Raw genomic sequence first — 12,009 nt, forward strand, 5'->3', positions numbered from 1 at the left:
GGGATGATAAAGGCGATGTTATTGGATCAATCTGGCCCTGAACGCCCCTGTAAAACACTTACATACACGAAGCAGGAGCGATGAGACAGGCAGAGAGAAAGAGGGGCTGTAGGCCTGCTCCTGTAACTTTAGAAGAAAAGGTTTGATCTCAATTTAAAACATGTAGGTTTTATTTATGAAGATTTAACGGAGATAGTCATTCCATCACTTTGATATTTCCCATGCAGACACCAGCTTAGCGTCGTTCTCTTTGTTTTGACAGGTCTGAATTAAAGGACCGCGTCAGGTAATTAGCGATTGATCCAGAAGAGCAAGAAAAAAAAACTCTCTCTCTCTTTCTCTCTCTCTCTCTCTCTCACTGGTTTTGCTTTCCCTTACTCCATTAACCGCGTCTCTGACGTCACGTGGCGATTAACGTTTCTTATTGGTCCCGCGAGCAGATGGAGGAGTCCTAATGAGCTGGCTCTCAGAGAGAAAGAGCAGGGTTAACATCTCGACTGGACTGTAAACGTCAAGTGTCTCCCATAACCCGGTACCGCCGCCGCTTCTTTACAGACCGCACCGTGGCCGCGGGAGGCGGCCGTCTGCCTGGGTCCCCGCTCTCCCTCTCCGCTTTCGCACCTCCTCCGTCTGTTCCCTTTCGCCGCTTCTTCGTCCGCTCGCTGACTTTTTTGACTGCATGTTCAGCCACACTGCCTCCCTCTGCATCTTCACTTCGGCCCCGCCGCAGCCCCGGCGAGCATGGACAGTCGGGTTCTCGAGCATCCTCACGCCCAGTTCGGAGGCTCCTTGGGCGGATTGGTGGGTTTCCCATACCCGCTCGGTCCCCATCACCACCACCATCACCAGCACGTCTACGAGCTCGCAAGCGGACACCAGCTGCAGTCCGCGGCCGCCGTACCTTTCTCTATAGACGGATTACTAAACGGCTCCTGCTCGGCCTCGGTGGTCAGCTCCAACCCTCTGTTGTCCGACAGTCAGCAGTTCAAACTCTCAGGTAGGCCTGGCTCTTTGTGTCTGATGTCTCATTAACCATTAACACAGGTGAGTGGTGACTGTATTGATAGGAAGTGTGTTAAATCGCTCCTGAATTGCTTCTTCGATGGCCACAGAACCGCTTTCATCAAAAGTTTAGTGAAGCCAAAGTAAGCCTCTGAGTGCAAGCTTTTATGGACACGGACAGGAGGAAGAATTAGTTTAAGGGCTTGGAAAACAGGAAAATTCAAAAGTTTATGTATGCTTTGGGTTGATCGTTTTTACGGAAAAATCCCCCTAATGGTTGAAATAAAAACGAACTTGTTTTCAGCCTATGGGCTGTTGATACATACTGTAGAACCAATTAGTTGTCAAAATTGAATAGTGCAATTAATCGAAAAGCGTGCAAAGTATAGATTATTTCCAGTGCGTGTTAGGCCCCATTTTTAGGAGGTGATTTATCGCTGGCAACACAATTTTTAAAAGAAAAAGAAACACTCTTTCACACGTTAAGTTTTACACTAAACTGGTTCAAATGTACAAGTCAATTACCGCGCGTCTTGTTGCATGAACATCTCTCTCTCTCTCTGTGTCTCTCACACACACACACACACACACACACACGCACACGCACACGCAAACTCACGCACACGCATACGTCTGCAGATTCTGGGGACCCGGATAAGGACAGTCCCGGTTGCAAACGGAGACGGACGAGGACAAATTTCACCGGGTGGCAACTGGAGGAGCTCGAGAAAGCGTTCAACGAGAGTCACTATCCGGATGTGTTCATGCGGGAGGCGCTCGCGCTCAGGCTTGACCTCGTGGAATCAAGAGTTCAGGTAAAGACAACCTTTTCAATCACTCGTTTTGAGGGTCGTTATTTCCGCTTTGCTTTGGTTAATCTATTCCTTAAATTAAAAAAAAAATCATATTATTTATTAATCATAAACACCCACATCCACAAAATATGTTTGAAAGGTGGGCCGCGACGGCCTGCCCCACACTGAGATAGTTACTGCTTAATAATCAAAGAACCAATAGAGTTTTTTTTATTTATTTTTATTTTTTTAAAGATGATGCATGTAGGCAGCCAAATGATTTATGGGTTAATAAAAACAGTGCTCTTTACTGTAGGCTAAGCAGTGGGTGAAAATAGGATGTAGACTTCTTCCTTTACTTTTAATATCCAAATTCTTTCATATATTTTTTTGTTTGTTGTGTATTTTACTGCCACGTTTCTTTTTTTCTGTTTTTATACTTCTACGTGGTTGAATCATAACTTTGATATGTTTTTGATTAGACAAATCATGATTGTCCTATTATGGAATAAATGTGTAGAATTAATATTATTATACTATTATCATCATTATTATTATTATTATTATTATTTGCTGTGTTATTGTAGAAGCAATAGCAGCAGTGGCTTAATGTGAACAGTCTCTTAGTGTTACTTTTGAATTATTCAATGTTAACAACATCTGCTTTAGTGTGCTCAGGAACCACAAAAAAAACAACAAGAAAATAATAATAATAAAGAATCTTTTCAGCAATCAATATAGGACCAAAAATAAAAACATATGCTAAGTGATATTACCGTCTATAGCTTCCTATTAGTGGTTTGTTTAATTTGATGATATTAGGCTTGATAGTAATACTAATGATATTAACAATGATAACAACAACAACAACAAGCACAATACTACAACCGATAATAATGATAACACTAAAATGATGGAGATGAATATACAGTTTGGTACTAGTTTTTTTTTTTTAAGTTTGTACATGCTGTATCTAATAGTTATATTCTATCTATGGTAATTTATAGGCCAGAGGCTTTTCATGTTTGTCTAAGTACGCCACATAGATTTCACTTGCCGGATGGGTAAAGCGGGACAGAAACAGAGCTCGCCGTTGCTTTATGTTGTTGGGGGATTTGGTTCCTAAACCTCAGATTATTGTTCCCTCAAGCTGCTTAACGCCCCTTTATCGCCAGGTTTGCCAGGGAAAGATAGAACCAACATTAACAATTCATAAGAAGCACCATTGTTACACATGATGTTGGACTCCCATACTTGTTATGCAATGTTCTCAGATCCTGCTTGTGCATGCTAAACTCCTGGTGTTATCAGTGCCGAACATGAGGCTGTTAGATCGCCCAGAGGCCGGGCAGTGAGAGCTCGAAGGTGGGGGAAGCTGCCTGTCTTGGCTCGGTGAGAAGAGGGGGCCGCTGTGCTCCGCACCCCATACGTGGGAGCAGACGGCTGGGTGTTGAAGAATACGCATAGATGGGATATGGCTGAGGAGCTGTGGAACAATTAAATGCAGTTGGCAGAGGTGTCCATTATGCAGAGCCGTTTGTAATTAACACTGGCACATCTGTTCATCTGCTGGTCCACGGCTGTGACCTCTTGACCTCATGTAGTCGTACAGTGTTAAAGCTTACAGTACACAAAGACCCAGAGAGACATATCAGTGATTTCACTTGTCTCAGGATTTTGTGGAATCTGGGTGGATTTGTAATCAATCTGTTTTTTTCTTTACATCTTTGCAGATGTGAGGTCAGGCTCATGTGAAATGTTGCCCACACTGTTCAATGAATTAAGTTATTGATTTTATTTATTCTTTTGTCAAGGAGAGAAAACATATCTCAGCTATCACCAAAACTATAAAAAAAAACTCTTGAGTTTATTCAACTTACCTGTGATGCGCTCTCAAAAAGTGAACATTCCAACCTTTATTAGGATGTTTTTATTGTATTGTAAAGATGTTCCTATTAAACTAAGCTAAACAAATACCTTGTTTTACAAAGCTGGTCTATAAAAATCATTGTCCCAACTAAGGCTGCAGTAATTGCTGTTGGGATTGATTTGCTGACTTGTTGACTTTCTGATTTATTCTGTAAAATGTCAGCAATAAGGGCATAATGGTCATCACAAGCAAGGATTAGGTCTTGAATTAGCTTTTTTGTTTCCAACCAACATTCCAAGATAGAAAAATGTGTTTACAAAAATACTACCAAATATCCAGATTAAAGAAACTACGGAAACCAAATCTTTAGCATTTTGAAATGAAGATATATCAATGGTTTTCTGGCAGTCAGTTAATTCATAACACTTCAATACAATTGCGGAAACCTTTGTGTGACCTGCTGCTGTTTGACAGATTTTTACAAGAACATGTGCCACCTGTGTGTGTAAATGTGTTCATGTATATATTTATGTGTGTACATGTGCATAGGTGTGGTTCCAAAACAGACGGGCTAAATGGAGAAAAAAGGAGAACACAAAGAAGGGGCCAGGGCGGCCCGCTCACAACTCTCACCCGACCACATGCAGCGGGGAGCCCATGGACCCCGAGGAGATTGCACGAAGGGAGCACGAGCGGGCCGAGAAGAAGAAACGCAAACAGGAGAGGAAGCTGCTGAAGTCACAGAATAAACTTCTCACAGGTGAAAGCTTCCACACACCCGGAGGCTCAGAGAGTGACAGCGGGGTGTCACAGTTCACCGACAGCGAGCAGCAGCCTTCAAGCGTTAATGGGAATATTCACATCGAACTGCCAGCGACAAAAGGTTCAGGAGGACTCCACAATGAATCCAGCTGTGACCAAACGCGCCATGACTTCGGTCATCTGCAAAACCACCAAAACCAAAGAACTGCAGGAGAATCAGAGCAGGTTTCTCCAGGCAGCACCCACAGCTCCAGTCCTGGAGGCCCGAGGTCTTCTGCCCTACAGAAACGAAACCCTTTCAGCGTGGAGAGCCTCCTCTCTGACACCATGCCCCGCCGGAAATCCCAGCTGGACTTCCCCTCGCTGCCCAATCAGAGAACACTGGTGGGTAAAGGCCATTTCTTGCTTTATCCCATTACCCATCAGCCTTTGGGCTTTCTAGTGCCCCAAACAGCCCTGAAGGCCACACCATGTCAGGACAACATTAATAGACTCAACCTGGGACAAAGGTGTGTGACAACTGAGGGTAGCCCAGCCCCTTCTGACCTCTCCAGCTTTGGCAGCATCACCAACCCTTTGAACTCTGAGAACATGGAGCATAATGCGCAGCATCACCACAGTCACATTAGCAACAGAGTGGAGGAAAGTGACATGGAGGAGTGTGGTGGTGACTGCAGTAATGCAAGATTTCCTGTTTCTCCTCCACCAAACAGTGTGGCTCAGGCAGCTTTGACCAGGCTGAGCTCCACACACTCCAGCGACACGAGCGAGGAAAGGAGTCTCAAAGTTCAAACGGAGGCTGTGACCAATGGCTGCCAATCTGCTGAGCTGTGTGCAAAAGACAAGGGTGCAAGAGAGGAGCGAGCGTCTCCAGACCTCTCCGAGTGTCTCAAGACAAACACAGACTGTCAAGAAACACCCGGAACAGATGGAGAGGATCTCGATATGGACTAACACTTTAACACAAGCAAACATAAACAGAGGACCAGGAACAACGCTCAGATTATTCAAACATTCCCAAAGCTCTAAAGACACTATAAAGCATATCAGGAATCAGGAGACTTAATCCTCGTCTATTTTTTAATCATAAGGTGTGATGAATCCACATGGCCCCTCAAAGCTGGGCTACCCCAATAACCGGGCTTTAGGCCTATTGTAAACCTGTGAACACCTTTAAGCAGGTCTTTCTTTTTCTTTTTCTTCTTCTTCATCTTTTTTTTTCTTTTTTTTTTTTGTGAACAACTTGTAACAAATTCTAGGCTACAATAAACATCCCACACGCAACATAAATCCTCAGATATTGTAAAATGAGAAAATGATATTTATATGTTAACATTTTGATAAATAAAGTTATTGTTTAAATTGAATCACTGTCTTTACAGGGCCATCTTATGCGCGGGAAAGGAATGGGGGGAAAAAAAGGGTGATGGTGTGGCAGAACCTTGGATCATGGCGGCTGGAGTTTTGTCATGTTACAGCAGATAAATCCCCCCTTTTCCCCCTGTGTAGTGAGCCGGAGCTGTGGCTCAAGTCCGTCTGGCTGTTTGTATTTATTGCTTTAACAAATTTATTCATTTGAAAGGCCGAGCTGGAATGAGGTTAGTGGCCGCGGGCTATGGGACCCTGCGCCTCCTGCTGAGTTTTGATATGAAAGTAATTATTTTCCCACTGGCTGCCGCGGGTCTCGAGGCAGTTTTTTTCCCCTCCTTTCAGCCCAAAGGGTTATTAGACATTACCGATTTCTAGTGATATGGAATCACATAAACTTCCTACAATAATAGAATTAGCATGAAAGGCAGGGGTGTCAAATTGAAATGGGAAAATAATAGCCGCGCCAGCTGCACCATCGATGTGTGTTTGCGTGCGACTCGTGTGCGTGAGTGCGCATAGTCTATTGAGCGCGGGGAGGAGGAGGAGGAGGAGGATGAGATGGTGGTAGATTCGTGGGGCGGAATTTTCATGAGCTGCCGCGGCTGTCAGACGGCCCTTGTAGTCGGCTATATTAAGATAGATGTTCGATGATATCCCTCATTGTTCTGTCGCTTATATTGATGTTGCTGTGTTATCGCCCTATTGATCATGTGTCGCACATAATAGGACAGGCGCGCGCCCGCCCGCCTGCGCCTTTCTACAAAAGCGCCTGGGCCCCTCGTCATTTGTTCTAATAGGACTGCGAGTCCCTCGGGGTGGGGGGGGAGACAGATAAAGATATAGGAGGGGGAAGAGGAGACAGGAGGCGAATGATGTGCCAGGCATGCATTTGTATTTTTTGACCAGTTGTTGTCTGAGCTCAAAGAAAAAGTATGTAGGAAAGTGAAGAATGGGTAAATTAAAGCTGTTTAGGAGACATGCTCTCCCAAATGTGCTTGTGCGCGCTGGCATGCGTGCACTCGCCGGCCCTGCGCCCGTCCCCGCTTAGAAAAGAGTGTGTTTGGCTTATGAAGTGTAAACGCCACCAATTCCCTGGAAACCGAAATCCCAATTATTAAAACCATTAATTCTGGCGAGCCGGTGCACAGAGGAGCAGTGTTGACAGCCCGGCTAAATATCCTTTATCCCTCCCGGTCACCTCGCCTTTATTTGCAAATAAATTGAGGGAGATCCGAGGGACAGAGCTTTACTTTGCTGCGCCGACCTAAAATGAATTTCCGTGCCTGAGTCCCTTTAATAATATTTACATAATTTTCGCTCAGTGACTCTGCTATTTGCGCTGCAGGAAGCGGGGGTCTTGCAGGAAAAATAATTAGACAAGAGGATGAGGAGGGAGCCAGAGTGAAAAACAGCAGGGGGAGGATGGGTTAAGACCGAAGCTGAACACTAAATTCCCAGACAGCTAAAATCAATGAAAGTAATAACCCTATTATTTAATTCATAAGGACATTATTTCCCCATAAGGCCTCGGGAAACGTCCCCTTCGACCGAAACAATCACATTAAATCGTCCATTCCGCTTGCACTGTGTGAAATTCCTTCTTTTATCCTTTCTTTTTTTTCCAAGGGAAACGCTTTATTATAACGGGTTAGTTTCAAGAGCGCGATTAATTAGAAAATATAGGTTTGATCTCCCTTCAGCAAGGCCTTGCAGTGTGTGCGCGCGCGCTCTGGCTGCGGTGCTGAGAGACATAACGAATCAAAAAGCCGTATTTGCAACACAATTTGGAACTTTTTTTTCAGACAATTGAGAGGATAAACTTGTGAAACATAAAACCTCGCATATGGGCAGAAAACCTGGCATCCATGTAGTTAGAAGGCAGCATATCTGCCCCTTCAAAAGCCCTGAACAGCAGCTTTATACACATAACCACAATGTGCAGCTAAAATAATCATTGATCAATAAGTCTATTTTGAAAGTGACTTCAGCCTATTTCTTAGTGTTTCCTATTTATCTATCTATCTATCTATCTATCTATCTATCTATCTATCTATCTATCTATCTATCTATCTATCTATCTATCTATCTATCTATCTATCTATCTATCTATCTATCTATCTATCTATCTATCTATCTATCTATCTATCTATCTATCTATCTATCTATCTATCTATCTATCTATCTATCTATCTATCTAATCCAATTTAGAGGCTTTATTATGAGGCATTGGGCGAGTAGGGTGAGTGTGTGTGTTTGGCACCAACACAAACGACCAATCGATCAAGCCAACCTGGACCGGGAGGGCCCTCCCGCTGTGTCCGTGCCGCTCATGCATCACACTTTATGAATTCAATTTCGACCGGGAGAAATTTTCAATTTGAACGCGCGATCATTACGGCATGGGGGGATAGCGCAAATTGTTTTTGCTCTATTATGCATTCGGACGCCATCATTTTTCTTTCTAATTACCGAGGTGTCAGCGCGGCCTGTCACCCGGGCGCTGATTTTCAATTTAACTGATCATCATACATTCATTTTCCCATTTGATAAATCTGCTATCTAGAAGCGCCCGCCATGCCCGGAATATTAAGCGGGGCTGGGGCTCAGTAATAGGGGGATGTGTATGCTGCAATGAGCGCGGATCAGCCAGCTAATTTAGCACCTTCCACATTCTCCGCCTCCATCCCCCATTTCCAATTCTCGAGAGGAGACAAGACAAAAAAAAAGAAAGAAAGAAAAGAAAAAACGCAGGACAGGACAGAGTCCAATGGCTTTCTAACCTCCACCAACGAAGAAAGATCCCCGAGGTTATAAGAATCAGTAGCGGGATAGTCTATCTGCGATATTATATTACTATTTTGCTATTTAGAGGCAGGATTAATCAATGCAAATTGAGTTACTCAATAGATAGTATTTGTATTTAATTGAAAGAAATTTGCACAGTTAATTACAGCCGTGATTTCAACCTATTACCCTCCCTCCACCCCCATCTCAACCGCTACCTTCAAACGTCTCTGACTCTCCATCCCCTCCCAGGCTCCGGAGTCAATAGGAGCTTGTGTCGTTGGGTTTTAGGCGTCTTTGATCAAGACTGGATGGGCCCACTGCCAACATCACACATCAGTGATCCTCTGTTAGACCCTCTAAACTCAGAAAACAGCGATCTGCTGGACAGCATGTGCCCGAACAGCTGTCAGAAAAAGTTCAAACAAAGCTGTCATTATTTGGTTTTTGAAGCAAAGGGCGTTTGGCGTGACAGCTGATGTGCCTACAGTGTGGTTCATATTCCCCATTATCAAAGATTTAGTTTGTAGTTCTGCTCATTTTGTTTTGACAAATCGGTCTTTAAACTTGTCTTCAAGCGCTGTCAGCGTTGTGTTGGTTTTGTAAGTTTTCTCTATGGACTTCCATTATTATTGTGATAATCAATAATCTACTCTATGACCAGTGCTGAGGAGGAAAGTTGCGATGTGGCTGAGAGCTCCGGAAAAGTAAATGAAATGTATGTTTATAGGTCAAACTTCCATTTTTTGAGGTCAAGGTCGACTTTTGAGGTAAGTCAGAAGTGTTGACAGAGCATAAATAGCATAAAATAAAACACAACTTTCTCCAAAACACAGATTTGCTTAATGTCGTGGAAAACGTTAAATCCTTTCCCGAATTCTTTATTATGTCAAATCAGGTGAGGCCAATTAGAGTTCTTTGTTTTTTTTTTTTAGATTTGAAATGTCTTTGTCAGCCTTTTAGCTCAGGTTTAGGGCATAACGTAATCAATATTGGTGATTTTTAAGGAGCCTCACTAAAAATGCTCAACTTATCTCGGACACAACCTGTTTTTTTCTTATAATGATTTGATGAAAATTTGCCAAAAGTTTTTCCAACAGCTGACAGAAGGTTTGCAACAGAATAGGTCATCCTACTTGTTTGGTCAAAAATGAACTTTTATTATTTTAAAATGATATATATTGCCATTAATACATATATAACACGACCAGTTTTCCTGATTACTGTAATAATGATGCTTTCCGGTCATTGAAAAATGTTGTCTCCGTCATTAAGACCTTTTAGGTTAAAGAAGAGAAGTGTTGCATTTGCAAACTCAAATGCAGGAGTGAGATTACAAAGGAGCAAAGCTAATGTCAACAAACACAAGGATTCATTTTCTCTTTTTTCAATCCCTTCTTTAGTGTTTTCTGGATGTTGACTGAGACACACACATCCAAGTAAGCCCACCTTGTTTAAGTGCCAATAAGTACAGTCAGGACATGTGTGTGTTGCAGTGTAATGAGCGTTTATAGGCACAAAGCAGCTTTGGTTGTGTCGTGTTCTTTGTTTCATTAGCCCAGTGGTTGTAATAAATGCCAACGAGCCAACGGGATAGATTTTAATTAAGTCGGTGAGAGATGAGTGGAGTGACACAGAAAGCAGGGCAGGGCGGAGAGATGGAAGTGGAGGGGGACAGCTTTTCAATAAATCGGTTCGCTCAGGGGTTACTCGGTGATTTCCTCTGCAAAGTGTTGGGGCCGAGCAGGACTCGTAGTAATTTGGTTGATAAATCAGCTGCGTTAGGGGCATGAAACTTGCCGCTCGACCGGTTGGTTCTGCGTGTGATTTATGTGTTACCCGGGGGTCGTACACAAGCTCCTGACAGTCCAGAATGAATTAAGCAGGAGCCAGCGCGCTCCTAATGAGCGGGTATTATTTCGCACACACCCCTGCTTTAAAGAAAAAAAAAAGTGTTAAGAACGAGGCTGGCATGAGACCCTCCCTCCATAGCCCCCCCTCACCTCCTCTATCCGCTGTGCCATCCCTGAGGTGTCGCATTGATTCAGCATCAGACTTAACGCACACACAGTCAGACACACACACGCAGCGCGCGTCATTTATCTACAGTAGGATATCTATGAGACAAATTGTTCAATAAAGGTCTGGCACCAAGTGATTGGGGTTAACTGAAGCACAAAAGTGACAGAGACATCCTAACCAAAAGATTAAAACAACTAAACTATTTCATCAGATATTGATCATCAATACTAGATTTTTCCTGGCTAAAGACTGCTACAACATGTTAAATAACTGTACAATGCCAGAGTAAGTGTTCAGAAAGTGACCACGTTGGAATATTTTGCTGCTTCATATGATGCTTGAATGGAAATGAACAAATGCCAGTAATGTACCGTATGAAAGAATAATTTTGCATTATACTTCACTATATCTTCAAATTGTCAAATAAAAAAAATGACAAGCACTCAAAATTAAAGGTAGTAATTGACTGAAAAATATGTGAAGAATGACATTTGAATCATTACACATACTTATTAGAACCCATGCGTTCATGTGTAAGTGACATTTTATATTTGTGGTCACAATACTATAAATTCTGCTGCTGTCTCATAGTTTATCTCATTATCATTGTGTGTTTCATATGATATTTCTATTATCTGTGGAATAACTACCATAAAACACAAATATTCAGCTTAAGTACAACTACAGTGAAAGTGAAGGATTTGAGCAAGTACATATAAGTGTGTTAAAGTATAAGTAAGTGTAGTTGATTGACTTTAAACTATTTAATGACGCTGATGCAAAAGCGTATCAGATTTTAGATGTGGAGTAATGGGGACAATGTTCCCGACTCATTTTAGAACCATAAAGCAGGAATAAAATAGGAATAATCAAGCAAAGTACAAGCAGGCCTTTCTGAAAACTGTAAATGAGCTATTTACAGTATATCAGCCATGGACACTGCTGTTCCAAAGCTGAGACAAAGAAAGGCAGCAAGAGGAAATAATAGTATCATTATGAGAAATAATCCTGATGAAAACGATACTTACCACAAACTCAGGCATTTCCATGTCATTCTATTTATGCAAAACACCTCCACTAGAGTTCAGAATGAACTTTACATTTTACTCACCACAAAGATTTGACGGCTATTGTTTGCAGATAACAATTTTCAACAGAAAATGTTAGATGAACTTGCCTTATTTGAGAAAGACAGAGATATATTTAACCGGAACATTTTCAATAGGATGAAATATTTGGTTTGTATTATTCATTAAAAGCGGTTACAGCTGAATATCTATTACTGCCTCAAAGATAACCCTGATGCTGTGCTAGGCAGAGTAAACAAAGTTTGCTTAATGTGGAGTTTTATTTTTAACTCTATGTTCTTGTCTGACAGATGTTTCCCCGCCACAGCTGTACAGT

At 42.4% G+C, this 12,009-nt stretch overlaps 1 protein-coding gene across 1 annotated transcript; it reads left to right on the top strand.

Annotated features, from left to right (window-relative positions):
* Positions 1-338: 338 nt before the first annotated feature.
* Positions 339-5,789, top strand: LOC140305026 (homeobox protein unc-4 homolog). Its single transcript, XM_072383807.1, has 3 exons — positions 339-997; positions 1,642-1,817; positions 4,216-5,789. Exons 1-3 carry the CDS (start codon positions 742-744, stop codon positions 5,380-5,382), a joined length of 1,599 nt encoding a protein of 532 aa, XP_072239908.1. The 5' UTR covers positions 339-741; the 3' UTR covers positions 5,383-5,789.
* The last annotated feature ends 6,220 nt before the right edge of the window (positions 5,790-12,009 follow it).

The sequence above is a fragment of the Leuresthes tenuis genome, unplaced genomic scaffold (assembly GCF_036924035.1).
Source record: "Leuresthes tenuis unplaced genomic scaffold, fLeuTen1.0.hap1 SCAF_4, whole genome shotgun sequence".
NCBI lineage: Eukaryota > Metazoa > Chordata > Actinopteri > Atheriniformes > Atherinopsidae > Leuresthes > Leuresthes tenuis.

What these genes read in the sequence shown, in the direction of transcription:
- LOC140305026 (XM_072383807.1), top strand. Translation starts at nt 742, where the DNA reads ATGGACAGTCGGGTTCTCGAGCATCCTCACGCCCAGTTCGGAGGCTCC. An exon ending in TCAGCAGTTCAAACTCTCAG is followed by an intron (nt 998 to 1,641) that starts GTAGGCCTGGCT and finishes ATACGTCTGCAG; the next exon opens with ATTCTGGGGACCCGGATAAG. An exon ending in TCGTGGAATCAAGAGTTCAG is followed by an intron (nt 1,818 to 4,215) that starts GTAAAGACAACC and finishes ACATGTGCATAG; the next exon opens with GTGTGGTTCCAAAACAGACG.